At 39.3% G+C, this 25,561-nt stretch overlaps 2 protein-coding genes and 1 long non-coding RNA gene across 6 annotated transcripts in view; 2 read left to right on the forward strand and 1 right to left on the reverse strand.

Moving 5' to 3' along the window:
- On the reverse strand, positions 1 to 9,385 carry LOC120735936 (aldo-keto reductase family 1 member D1-like). 2 transcript variants are annotated; one of them, XM_040035739.1, is made up of 9 exons: positions 8,927 to 9,384; positions 8,536 to 8,703; positions 6,867 to 6,983; positions 6,671 to 6,748; positions 6,288 to 6,410; positions 1,264 to 1,373; positions 1,013 to 1,178; positions 836 to 918; positions 1 to 754 (listed from the first exon to the last, which is right to left on the reverse strand). In XM_040035739.1, the coding sequence occupies exons 1-9, from the start codon at positions 9,017 to 9,019 to the stop codon at positions 712 to 714; spliced, it is 981 nt and encodes a 326-aa protein (XP_039891673.1). In that variant the 5' UTR covers positions 9,020 to 9,384; the 3' UTR covers positions 1 to 711. The 2 variants fall into 2 exon arrangements, with proteins under 2 accessions (XP_039891673.1, XP_039891674.1); XM_040035740.1 differs by lacking the exon at positions 6,288 to 6,410 and having other exon boundaries at positions 8,927 to 9,385.
- LOC120735937 overlaps positions 6,980 to 25,561 on the forward strand; it is a 23,668-nt gene continuing 5,086 nt past the window's right edge. Inside the window, exons 1-2 of the long non-coding RNA XR_005696385.1 lie at positions 6,980 to 7,971; positions 11,769 to 11,774. This is a non-coding gene — a long non-coding RNA (uncharacterized LOC120735937). The remainder of the gene's footprint in view (positions 7,972 to 11,768; positions 11,775 to 25,561) is intronic.
- Positions 13,119 to 25,561, forward strand: part of trim24 (tripartite motif containing 24) — a 14,406-nt gene continuing 1,963 nt past the window's right edge. Inside the window, exons 1-17 of one of the 3 annotated variants that reach the window (XM_040035736.1) lie at positions 13,119 to 13,907; positions 15,424 to 15,542; positions 15,669 to 15,816; positions 15,931 to 16,063; positions 16,255 to 16,371; positions 16,960 to 17,074; positions 17,173 to 17,319; positions 17,484 to 17,598; positions 19,641 to 19,780; positions 19,908 to 20,144; positions 20,302 to 20,424; positions 20,531 to 20,678; positions 20,801 to 20,858; positions 21,004 to 21,121; positions 22,749 to 23,041; positions 23,533 to 23,644; positions 25,286 to 25,360. In XM_040035736.1, the coding sequence (XP_039891670.1) occupies positions 13,634 to 13,907; positions 15,424 to 15,542; positions 15,669 to 15,816; positions 15,931 to 16,063; positions 16,255 to 16,371; positions 16,960 to 17,074; positions 17,173 to 17,319; positions 17,484 to 17,598; positions 19,641 to 19,780; positions 19,908 to 20,144; positions 20,302 to 20,424; positions 20,531 to 20,678; positions 20,801 to 20,858; positions 21,004 to 21,121; positions 22,749 to 23,041; positions 23,533 to 23,644; positions 25,286 to 25,360 (2,472 nt within the window). In that variant the 5' untranslated portion in view covers positions 13,119 to 13,633. Of the gene's footprint in view, positions 13,908 to 15,423; positions 15,543 to 15,668; positions 15,817 to 15,930; positions 16,064 to 16,254; positions 16,372 to 16,959; positions 17,075 to 17,172; positions 17,320 to 17,483; positions 17,599 to 19,640; positions 19,781 to 19,907; positions 20,145 to 20,301; positions 20,425 to 20,530; positions 20,679 to 20,800; positions 20,859 to 21,003; positions 21,131 to 22,748; positions 23,042 to 23,532; positions 23,645 to 25,285; positions 25,361 to 25,561 lie in introns of all 3 variants that reach the window. The other 2 variants (XM_040035737.1, XM_040035735.1) reach the window with 2 other exon arrangements.

Genomic DNA, 25,561 nt, shown 5'->3' on the forward strand with positions numbered 1-25,561 from the left:
GACCCAGGGTGATATATGAAACCTGCAGGACACCGGCCCTTGAGACCTGGAGTTCAACACCCCTGGTGTAATTCATTAGTGCAGTATTACTGGATCACCTCTGAAGTGATATGGTATGATATGACTATCACTGAAACGGCAAACTTTGTGCTGGATTATTGTGCAGTTTTCTCGAAGGACCTGGATGTATGACCCCAAAAACTGAATTTAAGAACTAAAACTGAATGGTGAGAAGTGAAACTGAAAGCATTCAAGAGCTAAATTTAATTCAAATTCAGTTTTAAAAGCTGTTATTCAGGTTGAGCAATTCAGATTTGGTCTGAGCAATGAAAGTGTTGGCAGGATGAGAACACCATCTGTCCAGAGTTTAAGCTTTCTATACTTAACAGTCTTGTTTTGATTTAGCCACACCTTATCTTTATTCTGTAGTTTGCAAACATTTACTATCCCAAGTTTGTTTGTTTTGTCACTCAAAACTTATCTGTAAGACTTTTACAAAACTAAAGATATCTGTGAGAGCAGACCTTCATTATTCTTCCCACAGCACGGCTCAGCAGTGAAACCCTTTACCCGAGGAAATGTATTATATTGTGTGCTGTAAATTTAAGTTTGTTTTTTTTTAATTAGCTAATAGCAATTAAATATTATTTTTAGAAAATTAAAGATGCCAAATTTAATCACTCTCGAACAATGTGTTGCTGTTTGTGGTGTCTAGAAGTCATCATGAAATGGATACTCTGGATGGTCAGACCACCTGTTGAGCCAGAAAAGAGAAATATTAATTGGAGCCGTTTGTTCAAGGAGAAAAACTTGACACAAGCTGCACTATGCTCACCTGAGAAGCTCCACAAAGCGGATGTTTGTGTTCAACCCTTCAACTGCCTTCATATCAGCGTCAGAGAGAGAGAAATCAAATATCTGGAAAGTTGGCAAATAAGTCTGGTTATATTCCATGCGTCTGGTTTTCAGAAGGCACTTTTTGCTACCTACACACCTAAAATTATAAACAAACCTCAAAGTTTTCCTTTATGCGAGCAGGGCTGAAGCTCTTTGGGATGACCACCACGCCTCTCTGTACATTGAACCGCAGACACACCTGAGCCGTGGTCTTGTTGTACTTTTTGGCAATCGATACCAGCAGGTCATCTTCCAGCATTGTGGGGCACTTTAGGTTTACCCTTTATTGAAACAGTGATATTTTAATATCAATCAAGAGAGGCTGAGAACTTGACTAGCTACTCATAAAATGAGTGTGACCCATACCAAGATGGATCTCTGGATGTTCCCAGCGGGCTGTAACCAACAATGACGATACTATTCTGCCGGCAGTATTCAAGCAACTTTGGCTGGGTGAAATAGGGGTGGCATTCAACCTGTAATAGAGCACACATGTATACATACACACATGTTTCTGATGAAGACAGCTTGGCTTATTCCTTGCGAGTGTTATGAACCAACACTTCCAAGTGCATCTTGATTGTTCATGTTACTTAAATAATAACTTCCTATCTCTGTTATGCTTTCATTGATTCAAAGTTCAGTCCTTTCATACTGATAATATTTCAGGCACTAAACTTACTTTTTAAATAAATTAAGTTTTCCCCACATTTCTGGGCGGTATACATTGCCTGCATTTTGTTCCTATACCTCTGCAACATATCCATGTCCTATCCATACAATGTTCACATATCTATCAAAACACAGCTGTGTGTGTGATTTAGTTAAAACATATTGGGCATATGTCTAAAATCTGAGTCTTTCTGTTGTATTGTTCATTAGCTGTATGCGCAAGTATTCAAAGACTGAAACTAAAGCCTTCAGCTGGTTGTGCCTCAGATTCTTTCTTCTGACTTTAATAAATTGCCGCTGCACAATAAAGTAACAAAAGCATTGACTCTTGAAACACTACTTTTTAAAATGAAGAATGGTTTGCACATTTAGCTGCTGATCTTACGGTAAATATAGTACTGTACATTTCCCAAGTCTCGAGTATTTATATTTCTAATAGGACACTTTCTTGTAAGTGGTGCTGAGCAATAGTTCTCCAGGCTTTCTGAAGACAAAGTTTTACTTTGGGCACTAGCTACAGTGGGGCAAAAAAGTATTTAGTCAGCCACCGATTGTGCAAGTTCCCCCACCTAAAATGATGACAGAGGTCAGTAATTTGCACCAGAGGTACACTTCAACTGTGAGAGACAGAATGTGAAAAAAAAAATCCATGAATCCACATGGTAGGATTTGTAAAGAATTTATTCGTAAATCAGGGTGGAAAATAAGTATTTGGTCAATAACAAAAATACAACTCAATACTTTGTAACATAACCTTTGTTGGCAATAACAGAGGTCAAACGTTTACTATAGGTCTTTACCAGGTTTGCACACACAGTAGCTGGTATTTTGGCCCATTCCTCCATGCAGATCTTCTCGAGAGCAGTGATGTTCTGGGGCTGTTGCCGAGCAACACGGACTTTCAACTCCCGCCACAGATTTTCTATGGGGTTGAGGTCTGGAGACTGGCTAGGCCACTCCAGGACTTTCAAATGCTTCTTACGGAGCCACTCCTTTGTTGCCCGGGCGGTGTGTTTTGGATCATTGTCATGTTGGAAGACCCAGCCTCGTTTCATCTTCAAAGTTCTCACTGATGGAAGGAGGTTTTGGCTCAAAATCTCACGATACATGGCCCCATTCATTCTGTCCTTAACACGGATCAGTCGTCCTGCTCCCTTGGCAGAAAAACAGCCCCATAGCATGATGTTTCCACCCCCATGCTTCACAGTAGGTATGGTGTTCTTGGGATGCAACTCAGTATTCTTCTTCCTCCAAACACGACGAGTTGAGTTTATACCAAAAAGTTCTACTTTGGTTTCATCTGACCACATGACATTCTCCCAATCCTCTGCTGTATCATCCATGTGCTCTCTGGCAAACTTCAGACGGGCCTGGACATGCACTGGCTTCAGCAGCGGAACAGGTCTGGCACTGCGGGATTTGATTCCCTGCCGTTGTAGTGTGTTACTGATGGTGACCTTTGTTACTTTGGTCCCAGCTCTCTGCAGGTCATTCACCAGGTCCCCCCGTGTGGTTCTGGGATCTTTGCTCACCGTTCTCATGATCGTTCCCACGGGATGAGATCTTGCGTGGAGCCCCAGATCGAGGGAGATTATCAGTGGTCTTGTATGTCTTCCATTTTCTGATGATTGCTCCCACAGTTGATTTTTTCACACCAAGCTGCTTGCCTATTGTAGATTCACTCTTCCCAGTCTGGTGCAGGTCTACAATACTTTTCCTGGTGTCCTTCGAAAGCTCTTTGGTCTTGGCCATGGCGGAGTTTGGAGTCTGACTGTTTGAGGCTGTGGACAGGTGTCTTTTATACAGATGATGAGTTCAAACAGGTGCCATTCATACAGGTAACGAGTGGGGGACAGAAAAGCTTCTTACAGAAGACGTTACAGGTCTGTGAGAGCCAGAGATTTTCCTTGTTTGAGGTGACCAAATACTTATTTTCCACCCTGATTTACGAATAAATTCTTTACAAATCCTACCATGTGAATTCATGGATTTTTTTTTCACATTCTGTCTCTCACAGTTGAAGTGTACCTCTGGTGCAAATTACTGACCTCTGTCATCATTTTAAGTGGGGGAACTTGCACAATCGGTGGCTGACTAAATACTTTTTTGCCCCACTGTATTTTTTTCACTCTTTTATCATAATTATTAAAACACCTAACACTGATCTATGAAATCAGTATTATCAGTGTCACAAAAAGGCAGCTAATTCAAAGGATTACTCATCGAGTCTACACATTACAGAAAAGTTAGGAAAGAACCAGTTTCTTTAGGGACTTATTAGCATCCTGTAGTAAAAGAAAATTTCTTCCCATGTCTTTTATCTAAATCTCTGCCATGAATAAGGCAAGGCAAGGCAAGTTTATTTGTATAGCACAATTCAACAACAAGGTGATTCAAAGTGCTTTACAGAGACATTAGAAACAAGAACAAATAAAAAGCATGATTTAAAATTAATAACACGATTTGATGAGCAAAGAGCTTTTAACTGGAAACTTGGCATATCTCAGTATGGTGTGAGGAAACTGGACAAGTGGAAGAAAGAAAGAAAAAAGCTTGCAGAAAAAAAAACCATTACAGCAGATGAACAGCATCTGAAAGCTATGTCCTTAAGAAAACAGAAAAACTGTATCAAAGATGTGATATGGGACCTGAGTGGTGTATCTCATCCTTCAACTAACCCATCAACAGTTTGTTGAGACTCACCATAAATGGTCTTTGTGGAAGGGTGGCTGTCAAGAAGCCATTCTTAAGGAAAAGAAGCAAGAAGAAAAGGCTGAATAGTGCCAAATTACACAAGAACTGTGTCAATACTGCGCCGTGCTACCTCACTGAACTCCTTAGTTCATATACCCCTGGGAAAGCCCTAAGATCATCAAGACAATTACTCTTAGTGCAGCCTAGATCCCGGCTAAAGACCAGAGGTGACCGTGCTTTTGCCCTGGCAGCCCCTAGCCTCTGGAACAATCTTCCTGCTGCTATTCGCGCCTCTGATTCCATCTATTCATTTAAATCTCAGTTAAAAACTTACCGAGCGTTTTCAGTTAGTTAGTTCACATCCCCTATAGGTTTACCCTTATGTTATTTATCTTCTACTAATGTTCCACTGTATAAATACCCCCACCTTATATTTATGATTACCCACTAATTTTATCTTCTAAACTATGCTCTAATGTTTTATTTCTTTTTTTTTTGGGGGGGGGGGGGAGAATCTTCACCCCTTTGTTAGTTACAGCCAGCTTTATAGAGGCGACCCCATCATAACCCCCCCCCCCACGGTGTGCTGCAAACTCTGTCTGTGTCTATGTGCACGAGCACATGAATGCCTATGTGAGCGCGTTCCCGCGTGTCTATGTGAGTGCTTGTGAGTGACTGTGCGTGTGGATGTGTGTGCGTGACAGTTAAAACACTGTGGGTGTAGGTGACTCCCTAGAGGTCATAAAAAAACCATCTCCCTTCCAGACCACAGTTATCCAGGTCAAATGTTGAGACCCCCACCCAAACATTCTCTGGGGAATTTCCACTCAGCATTAACTCCTCTCTGTTTTACTTTCACAGTTCAACTGGGGAGGGTCTCCTATACTCTACTCCTAAGTTCATGACACAATCAGGCCTTTATTACATTGAGGGCAGTGTCAGTGTCTCTACAATAATTCTAGATTCTATGTTAACACATTTCTAAACTCTAAATCAGCTAAACATTTCTACAGCAACCAACCGAACGAAGGTGACCCTCAGGCAATGGGGAAATTCAGCAATCAAAGCATGAACTTGTTTGTTTCAGACTTATAAGTTCATAAGTTGAACTTAAGTTCCAAGGTGCTCCCTGGTTCGCCGAGAAATATAATATCTTCACAGATTTCTACTAATGTTCCACTGTAGAAATACCCCCACCTTATATTTATGATTACCCAGTAATTTTATCTTCTATATGCTCTAATGTTTTATTTCTTATTTTGCCTGTACTTTTTTTTTGGGGGGGGGGGGGGTTGTGAACCACTTTGGTGTACCTTCGGTTTTAAATGTGCTATATAAATAAAGTTGTATTGTATTGTATTGTATTGTAAGAACTAGGCTGAAAATCAGTGGCTACAGGTCTTATGGAGTGGTGAATCCAAATGTGAAATTTTATGTTCAATTTGTAGTCAGCACTCTTTGTATGGAGGAGGTCAAAAAAGAGGTACAACAGTGAGTGTTTACACTCATCTATAAAACACAGTGGAAGCTTTCATGCTGCATTTCAGCCAGAGGTGTTAGGATTTTGCATTTTGAGACACAGGAAAGCACAGCAATAAAGGTTCTTTTTGTCTATGTGAGGCGTGGGATAGCTATCTATCCTAAAGCTCTGCCTGCAACTAGGTGTTGGGGAACATGATGACATCAAAATATTTGTTTTGATAACAAACTTCCAGCATCTAAGGTTTAGTTCTGTGCCATGTTCTATTGCACAACTTGAGGAATTGGTGTACAAAAAACACATGCACACACAGAGAGAGTAAACAAGTACTTCCTGACACATCTAGATGCATAACTCCATTCAGAAAGCTTTAAACTTAATTATTAATTAGACTGATTTTCTAACTAAAACATGATGAACATTGAAAGCACAGCTCCCCTCCTGCAAAGAGCAAAGATTTTTGACCTTAGTATTCTGAAAACAAGTACTTAGTAACTTATTTCCAGACAACTGCTTGCTTAATAATGAATAATGTACCACTAACCTGGTTTGACACAGGTTTGTGTTTCAGCCCCGGCTTGTTAAGGATTAGCTCTAGTTGTCGCTTGTTGAAGTTTGAAACCCCAAGAGATTTTACAAGGCCAGCGTCTTTACAAGCTTCTAAAGCCTGTGAGAGACATAGGAAAGCACAATAATAAAACAATATAGTCAACGTTGAACTTTGAAACAATTTAAAAGCTCACAGAAACAGTAAAACTGAGACACTGTTGAAGCTGTCATTGATTTTTACCACATATCTTTTTGTATTTAACTATAAGTTAAAGGACGCGTGTACCCTGTTGTTCTGTAGCAGTTATGTTGTCTTCACATATGTTAGGAAATCACTGAAACTAAATTTTCTTGAATAAGCAGGCCACCAAGTCTCACCTCCCATGTGGCACAGAGGTCCGTTTCATGATAAAGCCACTTCCCAGTCTCATCTTTGGGGTTAAATTCATCTCCTGGCTTCAGAAAATTATAGTGTTTCAGTATAGTATAGTATTTCATTTGGTGCAGTAAAACCTCATGAAATTCAAATGTAAAAATTAAAAACTTGTTATTAAGTTTTCAAATGTGTGCATACCTTGAAAGCCATGGGCAGTTCTATAATATAGAGGTCAACATAATCCAGCTGTAATGTCGTCAGGGTTTTCTCTAAAGTAGGTCGTACTAGCTCGGGTGGATGAAATGTGTTCCACAACTTCAAAAGAAAAGAAGAAAAGTTAACAAATGTAGAAAAAAGCTACAGAACTCAGCATTTGGTTTTTTTTTAAGATTCAAAGGTAAGTCATGAAAATGAATATGTTATCGATTCGTATGTTATCCATACCTTTTAAGTTTCTCACAGGCAAAAAGCATTTTAGACTCGTTTTTGGTTAACTTTTGCCTTGAGGGACTTTGTGATGTTTGTCTCGAAAGGTGTTGTACAAATCAAAATGTACTTACTTTATCTTCCTTATTTTTTTGTGGTTCAGGGAAATAATATTGGTATAATATTCAGATTGGCTTTTTTTCTTATTTGCATTATTAGTTATTTACTTTGAAATAACTAAAGGAGTTGTACTTTTTTGTCACTTTGGCCACCATTTTTGACAGGAAAAAACACATTTTTAAACTTTAAATTTTTTGTTGCCATCAACAATTACACCCAGAGAAATCCTGCTAAACGCATTTTTCATGCATTCTCGATATAGATATTAAAGCTCATCTAGAAACATGCATGCTAGGAATGGTGCAACCAAAACCTGTGCATGCCGTCATAGTGCTGGATTTGTTTCAATGAATTAGATGAAAAACAACCTGCTTCACCCTGAATAACCTACATGAGGATTTTTGTGGATTCGTTATTAATGGAACTTGTTGTTTGACTTCTAAAAGTCTTGATGATCTTCATGCATCACTGAACTCTTGAGGTGGGAAGTAACAAAGCACAAATATTTGTTACAATTTTATAAAATTTTCTATATTGCACTTCAGTAGTAAAACAGGCTCGTTACTTTTGCCTTAACGGATTTGCTTTAACGGATTTTTGTCACTATGAGCCAACATTGTGTTTTTGCATATTATGATACATGCAAATCAAACTGAGGCTATTTAAAGACTACATGAAAATACTCTGGAGATTAGTTTGGTGTACTGTGATGGGTTTAAAGTAAAGAAGAGTGTGTGACCGGTGCACAGTGACTGTGGTTTCATGAGTTTGCATGAGTTCTACATCAAGTGTAGCAGAGATTCATATGAATTTTAGCTGATGATTCTTAGATCTATTGACTGATATATATTTTTTATTTTACTTCTTTTTCTTCAGATTCAAGCTGAGTATACTTAGATTGGGAAAAAAACTTAGGCTGAAGTTTGTATTCCCATCTGCTAATATTATTTTATCATTGTGTTAACATAGCCGAAGGTTAACTCATTCACTGCCAGCCATTGGCAGTGAATGAGTTAAACCCATTGACTCATGCACTGCAATTGACGGCTATAGACGTCAATGGCAGTGAATGAGTTAAGTTAGCTTTGCACAGAAATAGAAATGTCCTCCAAACAGCTACTAAACAGCCTGTACTTTTTTACTTTTACTTGAGTAAAGAAGTTGAATCAGTACTTCATCCTTTACTGGAGTAGTTTTGAACAGTAATAGATGTACTTCTACTTAAGTACAGAATGTGTGTACAGAAAAACAGAAAGAAAGAAAAAGTTCAACGGTCAAGGTGCACAGGAGAGGCTCACACAAACAAGTATGCTTTGCAAACCTTTCCACAATAGAAGATGTCCTCTCTTTTCACAGTTCCATCTGCTATTTTGTCCCTTATTGCTTGCCCCACTTCGTGTTCATTGTAATAGATCAATGCTCCGTCAATATGTCTGTAGCCCGTCTCGATCGCAATTTTGACAGATTCATATGCAGTTCCTTTAGGAGTCTGTCAAAAAAAAGAAAAAAGAAGAAGTAGTAGTACTGGAAGTAATATATAGTATAAAATAAAATAACAACAACCATAATAATAATATAATAAGCACTCAAAAGTCACAGCGAAAAACAAACAAACAAAAAATCCTACCACTATTTTTTATTTATTCATTTAGTTTTTGCTTCGTGACACATGCACAACGATATACAATATACAATTAAATCATGAATCTTACCTTTTGGGGATCTGCATAAGTTCCCAGTCCTATCAAGGGTATGCTGTTTCCATCAGATAGGGGAATGGAGTGACTTTCTGCTGTCAATTCCATGTTTAACAAAAATGTTTGTTACAAAGATCTTGATGTCTGACACTGTGCACTCACTCGAACTTTTGAATACTGTCTAGGAGGCTGGCTCCTCTGCTCTCTACTCGGCCAGAAACTCCTCCCAAATGCAAAGTGCCTCAACTGTTGCTCATGAAAACATGAAAAACCGGACACCAAGACAAACGTTTACAAATGGAAGTGAACACGCTATCTGATCATCATGAATGAGACTAAAATGCTATACTATATGCTATATTATATGTTGGATTAAGCTTTCAGATACTGGTGAAAGCTGGCAGTGACAATGGGATTACGCTGAATTTATCTACCCCCAGGGCCCTATTTCAGGAAGCCGGTTTAGAAAACTCAGAGTGAAAAACGATACTCAGGGTTGAGTAACCCCGAACTGTCCAACTCAGAATATTCGGTTTCAGAAAGGCTGATAACAATTAGTTCAATCAACGCGGAGTTGCTTTAACCCCAAGTTAAGCGCGCGCACGAGGATACATAAAGCCCTGATTAGTGGAGCACAGATTAAGCGAGTCACCATGGAGACGGAGGGAAAGAAGGCACGGTCAATGTATTTTACAGCGCTTGAGGCCGAAATTCTGATGGCAGCGTATGCCGATAACATGCAAATTTTGCGGAAAAAAGTAACACAGCCTCAGCTGCCAAAGAAAGGGAGCATGCATGGCAAAACCGACAGAGTCAATGCGTGAGTGTTAATTTAAACATTGATCTAGGAATTTCCACCCATTTAACACGTTATTTTATTATATTTTATTTTTTATTTTACACATTTTATTTTGTGACGTGATGTGAGCGCAGGTGCAACCCAACAGGCCCCAAACGTTCCTGGCAGCAAGTAAAAATGAAATATAAAAATATAGTCCAAACAGGTAAGGTGTAATTGTATTATGAGCCATAGTGCTTGGTCTGTTTGTCCGATGTCAATCAATTGCAGTTAGAGGCTACATTAATTTTCTTTCTGTAAGCACTTATTGAAATTATCTGAGCACATTACAAGTACATATTTGCTTACTCTGTATGCTCAAATGTGACCCGTTATAGCCAACAGAAAAAAAGCGGAGGCCCGAAAAACAGGTGGGGGTCCTCCACCACCACCACTCACAGAGGCTGAGCAGTTGGCTTCCACATTTGTGATAATGTTGGCAGCATCACATATGATCTTCACAGTGCAGAGAACGCAAATTAGCATCCATTACTATAATGAAATAATTTGTTAGTTTGAAATGCTACAGGGAACTATGTACCTGTACATTAATGCTGTGGAAAGACTTCCTGTTCACATAGTCTCCTTCATTTAGTGAAGGAGCAATGATTGGAATGTGAGTGCCATCTATACAGCCAATCACGCCTGGGAACCGTGAGAATAAATGTGAAATTTAAGTAGTAGTTCAAGTATCACCACATCATGGATTACGTTTTGTTCATCCTGATACCTGCAATTTTGTGGAATCCCTCTTTGATAAATCTTGTGGGTCTATGACCGGGGAACACCACAAACGAGTACAGGAGACGTTTCAGTGCAACTGTAACATTCCTGACTGCCCGACAGACGGTAGCCTTGGAAACGTGCTCAGCGTCACCAATATTATACAGAAAGCTCCCGTTTGCAAAAAACCGAAGTGCAATACAAATAATATGTACAGAACTGAGAGGATGTCCGCGATGTGTCACATGAGTAATATTAGGCCTGAGGATGTTATTCAAATGAATTATAGATTGTGCTGAAAAACGGTAACATTCACACAGGAAATCATCAGGAAATGATAAAATGTCCAAACGCGCTCTAATCACTCTCTCCCGGCGGAGAGCTCTGCGGAGAATTTGGGCTTCAACATCTACTGGCTCTTCAAGGAAGGGACACGCCATGTCTGACACTTCCTACAGTCAGGTTTCCGACACAGAGGCGGAGAAAGTCAGGGTTAGTTGAAGTAAACCTGCTAGGGGGCAGGTTAGCTTCACGGAGTGTGTCGTCATAGTGACTCACTCAGGCTTCAGCTGAACTCGCTTTGTGAAACCGAAAACCCAGAGTTTTCGTTAACTCAGGGTTTACTTACTCAGAGTTTGCACTAAACCGGCTTCCTGAAATAGGGCCCAGTTCTTCAGGTGACACGGTGTTGAAAGCCAAAAGGTGAGAGGGAAATTAAAGGGTATTATCAATGGGACTATTCCACTCCACCCTCATAGTGGTACATCCCATCTGCCTAGTATTGAAAAGTCTTTCAAGATTCAAGAGCTTTATTGTCAATACATGAGTATACACAGTTTACAGTGTACCAAAATGCTGTTTCACCCCAAGCCCCCTATGGTGCATTTATATAAGTATATAAAAGATATATCTCCAAGATATATAAAACTAGGATTTACAACAAATAATATGCTAAATTTAGGGATAAAAGGGTACTAATTACTAACTATACAATACTATAATGACAACTGTACAAAAAAGTCTTTGATTTATGATTGACCTGGAAATTATATTAATTTATACTAATACTTATACTAATGGTTTTTTTTCCAATAAAAACAATAATAACATTAATAGATTACCTTTTTTTTTCCTAAGCTTTATTTTCATTTTTAAATTAGAAACAAACAAAAACAAACAAACACACAAAGCAAGAAAGAAAAAAAACAAAAAAAACAAAAAAACAAAAAACAAACAAACAGAAAACTCACAACTATGGGACAGAGCAAGTATCATCAAATAACCACAGCATGGCAGGCCATTGTGACCACAGAAGCACTCCCAGGTGCACACTCTTGTATCTATGCCTTTCAAGGATAACCTCAAACATCTGTAATAGATTACCTTTGAATGTAACTTGCCATGTTAGCCCTCTACTGCATGACTTTTTAATTTTTGGGGAAAAAAATATTTCTCCCTATTTTGGGGGAGCTTTAGGGTCCCTAATAGTATATAAATCATAAAATTTGACACCCTGCCCCCCCCCCAACAGATATTGGTTTGTTGCTTCAAGACAACACTGTGCGACAAGGGTAGTCAGACACCAAGTTATTCTATAATAAGTTTTATAAGTACAACAAGGATGAACAAATAAATAAGCAACAAATAAACAATGTAAACATTTCACAGAACAATGAAACACCAAAATACATCCAACATTTGACCCTAACCCCATGCACATGCACGCACACACGTTGTGTTTCCATCACTTTTGGGGACAATTGAATTGAAATTGAATGATTTACCTTGCAATTTGTCCCCATAAAGTAGGCGAGACCTCACAATGTGAGTGTGTAAACAAATTTGTGTCCCCACAACAATAAGTAATACACGACCACACACACACACACACTAACACACACACAGACACAGTTACTTTACCAACTGACCCCTGAGCTCCTAAGTGTCCGTCAAACCTGATTCAGGGACCCACTCCTCTACTTCACTGTCACTCTATGATAGCTCACTGTCCTCACTTTCTGAGGACAGAAAGTGCACATTCCCTTGGTTTCCTTCCATAAAAGGTTTTTACGTCCATGTCCTGTAATTATGAGTAGATTGCAAAGTAAAACACATTGACTATGATCATATAAATGCACACAAACACATCTCTACACACATATGCTAATGCATTATATTGCCTGAAAAAAATTAGGCTAACTGCACAGTGTTGCCTTGAGGCAACAAATGAAAATTAACAGTTTTACTGTATAAATAAATTTTAAAAAGTAGAACAAACAATCAAATATGTTTCTTAATATATTCATGCACATACAAGTATTTTTATATACATTTATTTCACTATAAACATGTAAAATAGTTATCTTTATCTTGCCTCCTAATGGAGATGCCTCTCATGGAGTGCAGCTTGCAGAAAGGGGTCCTCCCCGCCCCAAAAATAAAGTCACACCACCTTCAACTCATCATTTTATTGGAAAGATATGTGCCTGGTAGCATTATTTGAGAAAAATTTAAAAAAAAAAAGAAAGTTTTTTTTGTTTGTTTGTTTGAAGGGCCAGTGTAATGCATGAAAATGTGGTTTGTTGCCTCAGGGCAAAACTATGCAGTAGAGGGTTAATATAAGCCACATAATATCTCGTCAAAAAAATAAGTCGTTCCATTTGTAGTTTGTCCTCACCAGGACACCGTAAACGCGTTAAAGTAACGCGGTGCCGTGTGGGTATTATATGGTATGTGTTTTTAGCTGCGAATACACAGACAGTCGACAATCCCTGCTAATATGTGAGGTTTAGAACACAGTATGTGTAGCCTTGTTTAAATCAATAATTTATTGTGTGTGGTTATCTTTCTGTTGTTTTGATAAGACCCGCCACAGACCATGGAGTGTTTTTTTACGCGTTTAGCATATGCACAGTAAAACTAGGCTACGATGCTAACGTAGCTTCCCTAAAGGACAGAAATGCACTTTAGTTAACTAAAGCTGCTGTACAGTTAAGCAATACTGCGTGAAGCATGAATGAACCTTGGTTTTAATGCAGTAATCGTTTAATATTTATCTTCTTTAAGTCAGAGGAATAAAAGCTGTTCTTTGTTTTCGACTGTAACGCTAAGTGTGTTGATTAACTGATTGAAAAGCTCGGGTAGCTGTAGCGACTGAGACAATGGACGAAAGTGCCGAAACTGCTGAAAACGACGACATTGTCATCATCGTGGAAAACGAGGCAGAAAGTTTACCAGCGGAAGAAGAGAGACTGAAACAGCAAGCCACATTCGGGCTCATGGATACGTGTCCTGTCTGCAAGTTGAGCTTTCACAACAGGGAGCCCAAACTCCTGCCGTGTCTCCACTCCTTCTGCAAGAGGTGCCTACCTGCCCCCTTCATGAGTGCCGAACCAAGACGCGACACCCAAGGCCAAGTTGACAACAGCAAGTCATGTGAGGAAAATTGGCTCACAGATAAAGTTTGTCTGTGATAAGCAAACCATGACGTTTTGATTATGTGTGGGCTATTCCACATCAATTCCCCCAAATTACTGTGTAGTCATGTAATGTTAGATTTATCGGGAGGCGCACAGTGGGTTAGGTGGAAGGTTATTGCGTGGAGTTAAAAGGGGTCTAGTCTAAATCGGGCATCAGTATGGAGTGGAACAGTCAATGTCCATAAAGGAGAGCAGTTTTCTGTGATCTTTTGTCCCTTATTGACTCACGGCAGGAGTTATTGACTCAGCTCCTGCTGTCTCTCCACTCCAGCCTCTAGACTTTGGCCAATGATGTTGAAAGGTTTGTTGGTCCTGCTGTCATCTCTAGGACTGACAACTGTCCCCGCTCCCCCAAACATGCGCACACACACATACACTGAAATGGATAACAGCTACTACAGATTGATAGATAATCTCCAGCATTATGCTGCACACTTTAATATGTCTTAAAGATATGAGAGTTTGAAAATTGCAACAAAAAAGTTCCAAGTTTTAATAAATAAACACAATAAACAAGTGATATAAAAATATGAATTTTTAAAAATTAATTTTAGGAAAGTAGGGAAGAACATTATCACAATTTTTTTGAAATGTTACTACTAGAGACAAAGTCTATTTAGAAAAGTCTAATTGAAATTGTTATTTTTTTGAAGTATCACAATAAACTTCATGGTATAAATACACCTCATGTGTTTTAACATATCTGATTTTTAAAATTCAGCCCCCTATATTTGAAATGGCTCTTTCTACAAGCCTTAAAAGATAAAAATGCAATCATTACTATTAAATTTTTAACACACACACACATATATATATATAGTGCTTAACTCATTTATTAGCCCATCACCCAATGTAAAGTTTATGTAACAGCTGCCGTAAATTAACAGTAGTGATAATTACCAAAATCATTTTTTTATCTTTCTGTAATGGTTAATCCACCAGAATCCGTACGCTCTTTACTCAAAATTATATTGTTATTGCTGAAATATAATTTTTCTTGTTATGGATGAATTTTCAAATTTTACAAAAAACAGGCATTATTATTTTTTGATTTAGATCCCAAATCACAGCTATTTGCTTACGTTCCTGAGCAGAAAAATTCGTTTTAGTTATGCTTGATTTATTTCTGACTCCTTAGAAGTCCACTGTGTCATCTCAATTTCTCTGCAGCAGTTTCAAACTGTTCTTTCTGTTTTTGAAACAGGCTTAATAAGCGCTGATAATACAACCTTTACAATCAGTTGATTTAAAAGAGTCTTCATTACAGTATTATTTAGACATCATATAGATCTCATGCAGTTCTGCATTATCCTGTAAATAAAGTCCTTAAAGGGAGAAAATCAAGAGTAGAACCAGACTGTCTGAAATGGAGTGTTTAGAGCAGTCTGAGGGGTGAGCTTTGTTTTAAGCGGCCGTGTTTCGTATGGTGTTTTTTGAGCTAATGTCTTTAGTAATGTCTGTGTTCACTCCAGTGGTGGGCATTCGATGTCCAGTATGCAGACAAGAGTGCTGGGAGATGGATGTGCTGGACAATTTCTTTGTAAAGGATTCTGCCGAGGTGCCAAGCAGCACTGTGGAGAAAACCACGCAGGTTAGTCGTTGAGCTTATAACCTGAGCTGTTCCTTTCCCTGAGCTTTGATTTTATTGTGATACCACATTCCTGTAACTACACAACTGATTTTATTTTTACCCTTCCATTGTTTTTTGTCTTTAAAGGTGTGCATGAGCTGTGATGACAACACCGAGGCAACAGGTTACTGTGTGGAGTGCGTGGAGTTTCTGTGTGTCACGTGCATTGAGGCACACCAGAGGGTTAAGTTTACCAGGGACCACACCATACGCCAGAAGGAGGAGATGTCTCCAGGTATTTTCTTTCCAGGAAAGCCACCTGTTTTTCCTGTAATTGTTAACATGGTGATTCTTCTCCGTGACATTCCTGATCCGTGACGTTACGCTTCCCTCCTTGTTTATACACCAGATGCTGTCAGCCTATCCACACAGAGACCCGTCTTTTGTGACATCCACAAGCAGGAACCACTGAAGCTGTTTTGTGAGACTTGTGACCGACTTACCTGCCGAGACTGTCAGCTCCTTAAGCACAAAGATCACAAGTATGGAGAATGTATTTCTCTATTCACAGTAGGTTTATAGATGTTTAAGACAATGGTGTTGCAGCACAATTAAGTGCATTGTGGTTAAGCCTGCCACAGCTTTTAAACACACAATTTTTCCATGTTGTGATGTTTGATAACAGGTGTCTATTTGTACCTGATTATTCATGCTTAACCATCTTTGTGTTTAGCTACCAGTTTTTAGAGGATGCATACAGAAACCACAGGCAGTGTCTCGAGACCATGACGCAGCAGCTGCAAGAGAAAAGAAAAGCCATCGAGGAAGTATCCAGCTGCATCAACGGCGGGTAAATTTACCCTGCACAGCTGGAGCTTGATCAGAGAACCTGTTTTAGCTCCACTGCAGATATAAAGCGTTTTGCCATAAAAAATATTGAAGTGGAAAATTGAGCTGTATGAATTTAGGATTTTGGTTTTAATTAAATTAAAAGGGATTTCCACTTGATTTATATTCTTGGATTCCACTCCAGTAGCTTTACGTGACTTGCTGTTTCAAGTCCTCTTTATTTAACTTTTCCTGGGCCTCAATGCGGACTCTCAGTTGATCCGCTTTCTAAAATTAGCAGTTCCCCTTTAAACCATCCTTCCTTTGATTGGCTGCGCTTTGTAAACAGCGGTTGGGTGGGGCCGCTGTGCTCACAGCCAGCTCTGTGTGCTTGAGATGGCCATATTAACAACATCCACCTGCGTAGAGTCAAGAGTAGAAAACACTGTTTAAATCTGGAGCTTATGGCTACAGGGAATTCTGGCATACACGATGACCTGATCGTTTAAAATTAACATGTGGAAAAGAAAAAGCATAATAAAGTCCCTTAAAAATTAGACTGAAATAAAATCCAGATTAATGTGAGCATTATATGAATTTCACTTCACAGACTGCAGCAAGTTGAGGAAAATCGGAAAGCTGTAACTAATGAAATAAAGAAGTCCATCTGTAACTTGATAATGGAGATCAACAGGAAGGGAAAGATTCTGGTTAACCAGCTTGAGGTACGTGTGACCTGATTTCTTTAGGTGTAGTGATGTTTGGGTTTCTTTTCATTTTTCTTTTATTTTTTTTTTAAATAAACTTACACATTTCCCCCCAGGCTTTAACTAAGGACCATGAGTTGGGTTTGAAAAAGCAGCAGGAAGAAGTCAACTCTCTAGGCAGGCACCTAGACCACGTCATTAGCTTCACCAAATGGGCCACAGCTAGCCACAGCGGGACAGCTCTGCTCTACTGCAAGAGACTGGTGTGTAACTTTTAGCATCAAACAGCAATGTGGATTACTGTACACTATAAAGTACATTGTAGCTATTACTTGTTTTTGTCATTTTTCTAATATGTAATATTATCTGCAAAACTTGGTAATCTCAGTGACCTTAAAATGTCCCTGTCTTTTTCTCCTCCCCCTAGATCCTTTACCAGATCCATTACCTGATGAGAGCACACTGCAGTCCCTCCATCGTCCCTCAGAGCTCAGTTCGATTCCAGTGTCGCTCCGGTTTCTGGGCTACAAATGTAGACCTCGGTAAGGCTGTCAGCTGCTCACATGTATAAGAGGCAATGTATACTGATGGTAGCAAGAACAAAAGCTAACTGGCTGCAGAACAGCACATTTGAAAGGATCATGTGGGCCCTAAAAATTCAAATCCATTTTATAGTGCCCGATCTCCACACTTTATAACATGAGGCAAAGACCCTACAGTAGAAAGGTTATGACTGGGTTGTTCTATGGTCAAGCATTTGATAACAGAAATAAATCCAAATTTTATGTGTACCTTTGCTCATTAGTGTTATTTATTCAACAAATTTACTGATGCTTTTTTTTGTATGTTTTTAAAAGTTCAAATTCAATTATGCTTATCAGTGCTGAAAGTGATTGTTGTAAATTTTATGCATTTACAGCTATGGTTTAAAATGGTTTAAAACATGGTAGTCATAGAGCCTTCGTCTCACATTTATTTTCATATTTGATGATGATGATCATCATGAATGAATGGTCCTAATTCTTGACAATCGTTTTCTCCCTTTGTTTAAAAACCAGATAACGTGCCAAATAAATTAAGATAGTCAGTTATAATATGTCGTATTTAATTACTGTCAGCTGCCTGACAACAACAGAGCAACTAGTGTACAGATTCAACCTTTTAGGATTTACTTACCTGGATGATTGAGCATACATCAAGACATCTAGTTAAAAAATAAATGTGGAGATGTGGCTGTAAATATATTTTATAAAAGTCTCTGCACAGCTTAAGCATATAAGGACAAAAACACAAACCTGCAACCCCCACACTCAAAACTGGAGAATTTTTAGGTTGGGTAAATGTTGCATAAGATTAACATTGTTGTATTGAGTCATTTGTTATCTTGCTGATGCACGTGCATGAACCTACATCAGTTGTGGTCAGAAGTTTACATGATTGATGATGATGATTGATGATTAATGATGACTCACTATGGGCATGACTGTACTGGTAATTTTTGGTTTTGATGATTTCTTTGAACTGTTCTTTTTGCAGGATGCGATGATTCGTACAGCATCCGTCTTTAACGATTTAGGGAAAAAAAGAACTGGGCGCACAAGTTTGAATTTATTCCGGATTTTCTCTAATCTACACTGGGCATAGATACAGACTTAAATACATATAAACACCCCCCACTAACATCTGGTTAAATGTCCCTTAAGAAGTTGCACCTCAACCAGAAGCTTGAACAAGTTTCTGGCGTAATTCTGGCTGGATATTTGACAACTGTTTTTGGCAAAATTGTTATATGTCGTTTAAATTGGTTCATTTCATGGCACAGGGCCCGGCCTTTAAGCATAGTACACAAATTTTCAGTATAGTTGAGGCTTTGGGAAGCTTAAGGCTAGCCTGCTTTATCCATTTCAGATTTGGAATGGCTTGTTTGGGATGATTGTCCTGTTGGAGCACCCAGCTATTTCAACCGTCTAGCTGATGATCAGAGTTGAAGTTGATGAATTTGTAGGAAAGTCCTACTCCTTTGGTATTCTAACCAATCTGTACAATAAACCAGTAACACTGACAGCAAAACAGTCCCAGAGCATCATGCTGCAACCACCGTGCTTGACAAGTGCTGCAGTGTTCATTGCTATGAAAGCCTTATCTTTACTAGTCCAAACATACGCCTTGTTTTTGAGGCCAATTAGATAAAACTTTGTCTCGTCTGACCATAAAACTTCTCCCCAGAAAGCGTCCAAGTTGTCCACATGGACAGCTGCAAGTTTCAGTTGAGCCTGAAGGTGTCGATTTTGGAGGAGAGGTTTCTTTCTTGGTCATCACCCTCTCAGTCCATGGCAATGTTAAAGTTATTTCACTGTTTTCAGTTTACCTGACCATCAGCACATAAGAGCTGCCTCAGTCACTCCATCATCCAATCAGAGAAATGGTGACATTAGTCTGATGTTCAGACTGTTGTCATATTGAGTCATTTGGTATCCTACTGATTAATATTCGTGGACTGGGATGGTGGCATAAACTGCATGAAGAAAAAAAAAAAAAGTTCTGCGTCTTCGGTTTATGTAGTAGTTTGTCTTTTTTGGGGCAGGTTCCCTGGTAGTAGAAAGAGGCCCCAGCAGGCCACCGATCACCAACCACCAGACAGGTCCCAGAGCAGAAGCACCCACTGGAGCTCTTTCACTTTCAACTCAGCAGCGACAGAGCACACTCGCTCAGCTCCAGATGCAGGTAAAGGGATCTTTCAAGCTGTCCTTGGCTGCCTAAGAATGAAATGTAGTCATAGATATTCTTAAATATTGTGGACTTTTCTACATACTGTAGCCTTTTAATCTTGCCGAATACTCCTTTGATCAAGGTTGACAAGCTTTCCCAACAGCACCCCAGGGGGCCCCCTCCTAACTCGTGGTCATGGCACCAAAACGTCAGGCTACCTGGCCCCCCACCACCAACCAGACCTATCCATGGAGGTTCCTCTCCCTCTCAAGGTGTCCCCAACATGGTACAGCAAGGACGCAGGTATGGAAGTTCCCACCCCAACCCTCGAAGCCCCACATCATCTCTGCTTAACAACATGAGCTTCCCAGCTGCTCAGGTACGTCAGGTTGTGAGGTTTTGTTAAATTTAAGTACATCAGTGTTTGTTTTTCCTTTACTAAATGAAACAGTGGGACAAATTGATGCATTTTTTCTTTCTTTTTTAAATCTTTAAGTCTTTTAAGTGTTCTTTGAACTTGTCTTTTCTACATATAGTCTTTGAGAGATCTGATCCATACCTCCAGCTTCCCCCCTAAACCTACAGATGGGTCACAGGGTGTTTCCCGCTTTCCACAGCCTCTCACGTCTGGAGCAGCTACACAGATGTCACTGCACCAGGTTTGTAGGACCGTTATCATAAAGATTTTCAGTCTGACACAACATGAGTCCAGAAAGTGAAAGCATTTGCTGATAACTGAACTTTGTTTGGCGTTGTTTCCTTTAGAGATGCCTACCAGAGTCATCTTTCCTCAAGAGGAGTGAACCTGGTGGATCGGTCCCCTCCATCACTGTCTCTGTACCCAAACCTAATTTCCCTCCTATTCTAGCTTCAGCAACTGCTGACAAAACAACCATGCTTAATCACATGGCAGGTCATTATCTGTACATTGATCTTTTCATTTACAAAAAATGGCTTTTAAGGTCTGAAGTTGAGTTAAAAGCTCCATTTTGGGATTGGTTTTCAAATAAATAAAAAAATTGCCTCCTTTTAAAGGTCGAGGGAGGCTGAATTCCCCCATGGCAAAACCATCATCTTCAGACAGAAGCACAGGGTAAGAAGTGAGCAGAGCATCTGTCACAGTGCTACTTAATCCTGTAGTTTATTATTGTGATCATGGATTAACTGTGAATGTATAGCAGACTTTTTTTTTCTTTAAAAAAAAATCAAACACTGCTCTGTGGGAATCTGTATTGAAGGACGACTTCTTGGAAGCAGACTGCCGAGACACCATCAGCTCCTGCATTAAAGCGACGAAGGAGAACCTCTCCGGGTCCTGTTATTGTCATAAAGGACGAACCTGAGGACGACGACGAAGTCCGTTTCGTAAGAGTGGCATTTATAAACTTAGGATATTTACAGATTTGCCATTTTGATCCAAATGTATCATTCCTAAAACGTATTAAAAATTGATCTTTGACATATTACCGGCCCATTTTCAAAAAAGGTGGTTATTCTTTTTGAAATATAAACCGTCTGTGGATAAGAGACAAAGTTGAGAATCAACACAGAATGCTTGTGACTACACAGTATTATAAATACAGTGTATAGTTATACAGTATACAAACAGGCAAATCTGTAGTGAAAATCACTGCATCTGATTGACAACTCACTGAAAACTATTGTTGGTATCCAGACAATGCAAAGGGTAAGTCTTGCATGCAAAGAAAATATAAGTAAATAATATAGCAGTCAGGCTATAATAACTCAAGCCTAACTGCTCAACACTGCTTTTACCTTTTGAAGTTCAGGCTCTGGCTGCCGGGCTGGGTTCAGCATATAATCAGATTTAACATAGCTTTGTGTTAGCATGCCATTTGTGGAGCTGCTTGTAGAGACTGAGTTTTGTTAGCAGTATTAAACAGTTGTATCTGTTCTGCATGCAGCTTGCATTTCACCTTTCATACAGTAAAAATAAAAGTAATGCCCATATATCCGCTGTAGACCGTTGCACTTCATCTGACTTTAGCGCAAATGGGCAGGAAGGAAAAAGCTTTTTATTTGCCTAGAGTGCAGATAACTGGAGAACCTTTTGCAATGCCAGTAAGAAAATAATTGTAAATTTTGCATAATTACTGAATCTAGTACATTATTGCATTACTGAAAATGTAAAGTGATTACAATAACTTGTTACTTTGGTATGTGCAACACTCAACTCAACTGAGCAGTAACCTCGATCTCCTTGATGCCAGCTTATTCTGACAAAACTGATATACAGCAGCAGCGTTTAAGCTACCAGTTTATGCACACATCCCTGCTGGGAAACTCGTCATGTTTTAAAAGATCAAGAATTGAAATTCATTTCCAGGAGTCTTCTGTCCTGAATAGAGAAAGCATTCAGCTCACCATTGGAGAAAAGTTCAAATTCCAAAATGTGTGACAGTATAGAGAAGCATAATGCTCAGACATGTGAATGCACCAATGTGGTTTTTTTTTATTTTTTTAGGACTTCCTAATTTTAGCAAGACAATCCTAAAACACATTCTGGTCATATTACAACAGCATGGCTCCAAAGTAAACATTGGAGGCGTTAAACTGGCCTATCAGCAGTCCAGACCTATCATCCATTGGAAAATCTTTGGCAAAAATGGCCTGAACTTATTGAGCATTTATCAAATAACTATGAGAAAACATTACTGCTCTCAAAAACACAGCTGGTGGTCTCACTTCCCAAACACAAAGGAGCAGGGATGCAGTATTAGTACAGTAGTAGTGGTGATTTTGGCAGCATGTTGCTTGCATCAAATTTAAAATGTTTTCATTTTTAACCCTTATCTGTAAAAGACTGAGCATCCAAGTTTGTGAATGCCAGAACTTGAGAAAAAGGCGACATAGGATTATTGCATCTGCTAGGAGGCTGAGGGATACCACTGGCTTCCGCTGCTATTTTACATTAGTTCAGCCTCAAAATCATTGCTCCTTTTTCACTCTCTCCCACCTACAGGTGCAGTCCAGCGTCGGCTCTAGCCTGCCAGATAGCAGCACTGGAGCACAGTCTAAGCCCCGGCAGCTGCAGAAGGTCTCCCCACCAGCACCACCCCCTGGATCGGACTCCAAAGACAGGCGTCCTCAGCCCCAATCGCAGCCAGAGTCTGAAAAGAGAGCCGAGCCAGAAGAAGATCCTAATGAGGACTGGTGCGCTGTCTGTCAGAACGGAGGAGAACTGCTCTGCTGCGACAAGTGTCCCAAAGTTTTTCATCTGGCCTGTCACATTCCCACTCTGAATGAATCCCCCAGGTGAGAGACGCCTTTTTGGGATCATGCATAGACCACATGAATAAACAAGAGGTGGACAGGGTGCATGAGGAGGAGTGCATTTCATCCCAAAAAACCTCTGTTAGATTTTAGCTGGTCTGAACATTGTGTAGTTGAAATGGTTATTGCCTGTAATAGTTGTTGTATATAAAGCATATTGGACCATCAACATCATAATAAAATACAGATTTTTTTTCTTCAACCATTCTGAAATAAAAAAAAAATTCTGTACCTTCCACCTTTTTATCTTTATAGAATAAATGTAGAAATTGGTCTTAAATCCCTTCTCCGTTTGGCATTGATGAAGTCTAAAATCTCTCTGTTGCGCGCATGGTTATTATTCTTGCCCATAGTTAGCTTGTTAGTCTGTGCAGGCTGCTCTATGCAGATAAAATGTTAATCTTATTCAGCAACAGGTGTCCAATCATTTGGCGTTTCCTAACTGCTTTTCTTCACCGTACATCTTTCCTCAGCGGCGAGTGGTTCTGTTCATTCTGCCGAGACCTTGTCTCTCCCGAGATGGAGTACGACTGTGACAGCAAGGATGCCCCCATCTCTGAAAAGTTTCCACCTGTTGACAGAAGGGTATGCTAATCAAGCTGCCATTTACATTTATGTCCACGAATTAGTTTCAGTCCTTCAGCCTGCACCCCTCTGTTTTACAACGGAAAAGATTTTAGTTTGAGTTTCTAGTGCATTGTATCATAGTTTCTTTTCTTTTTAGTACATACTGGGAAAAACGAAAGGTCTGACTTGCCATGAAAAACATGTCTTACAACAGCGGTCCCCAACCTTTTTTGCACCACGGACTGGTTTATGTCCGACAATATTTTCACGGACCAGCCTTTAAGGTGTCGCGGATAAATAAAATGAAATAAAACCAGTACCGGTACCAAAAAAACAGAAGATAAATTCATAACACACGGGAAAAGACCCAGGGAAATTGAGTTGATGATAAAAATTATTTAAAAAAATAACGATTAAAACCCTGAAAACCATAAATTTCACACCCGAGCCTAAATTCTTGCGGCCCGGTACCGAACGACGCACGGACCGGTACCAGTCCGTGACCCGGGGGTTGGGGACCGCTGTCTTACAACTATAATTTGGTTATTTAACAGCAGCAGGTCAAGTTGGATTTAAAAAGAGCATCAAAGTCTGAGCCTGTTAAAAGTCTCATTGGAGATAGATTTCCTGCTCTGTGGGGGGGAAAATGGTTAAATGACTTCAGAATAGCATTTCATAATGTTCTCATGTCCCTGAAGCAACATTGTTGCTGTTCATAGGGACAGCAACAATGTTGCTTCTGAACCCAAAGTTATGTAAGATCTCTCTGGTCTCTATCATTTAAAATCAATGAAACTGCATTCCAAAGAGGCTAAAGAGGAGAGGGGACAGGCTAGTGCACTGTTGGTGCAGCAGCTAATATCTGCAATGGTTTTGTGGTATATTAGTGCTAATGGCTCAGGTTAAAATCACAGACGTGAAAGCTGAACGACTTTATCAGGCAAACATCTCCAAACACAGCCAACCTAAATGGGTATCACTGTCAACATTGCCTTAAAAAAACATCTAGCACTGACCAAAGTGTGAACATAAAATAAAAAGCCATCCATCCTGGCCATCCAGCGTAGATGTTAGTGAAACTGTTGGGAAGACAACGTTGGAGAAACGTGAACATTTTATTTGTACTGTATAATCTGCAGATTCTGACAGAAATCTGCAGCTATCCTTTGAAGCACCGCTCCTCTCTAAAGCAGCAATAAGGATAATTATTAGGTTATTTACATTGTTATGTAAATAACAAAATAACTTAAAGCAAAAATTGGGAAACGTAAAGTCCGAAGTCTTTATATTAAGGGCCATCAGTCAAACAATATTGTTTGGTCTGGGTCTAAACAGAGAGACTTCTTGTGTGACGTCTTCTTTTGCGCACGCACTAGAGCACGTTTGCTGTCGCATTTTATTTGTAGTGTGAACGAGCAGGCAAAAAAAATCGGATTTGATCAAAAAATCAGAATTGAGCATTAAGACCTGCAGTGTGAACGTAGCCTTATTTAAACTGTGATGTGATGCAGAATTTTTCTTTAATCAATATTTGATGTGTTGTCTTTGTACTTTGTACATTTTTCAATTAAATTGTAAGATTTACATTTTTACACATTTTCACCGTTTTGTTTTTTAAACTTTACACAAAGTTTTACATTTTTTTTTTTTTAAATCTAGAAATGTGAGAGGCTGCTTCTTCGTCTTTTCTGCAACGACTTCAGCACCGACTTCCAGCAGCCGGCTTCTCCTTCAGTAAGATGCATTCAATGTTCAGTCAAAACTTCTGTAGAGCATTCTGATATGTTATTTATGTTATTTTATTTTAGATATGTTATTTTACGGTGCTATTATTTCAAGTAAAATGAAGCAAAAAAATCTATTAATTTTTATTTACTATAATAAGTGGGTTTTTATTCCCACTTTTGCCAATGTGTTACTTTTTTCTCGTGTACT

The sequence above is a fragment of the Simochromis diagramma genome, unplaced genomic scaffold (assembly GCF_900408965.1).
Source record: "Simochromis diagramma unplaced genomic scaffold, fSimDia1.1 OVJJ01000816.1, whole genome shotgun sequence".
Lineage (NCBI taxonomy): Eukaryota > Metazoa > Chordata > Actinopteri > Cichliformes > Cichlidae > Simochromis > Simochromis diagramma.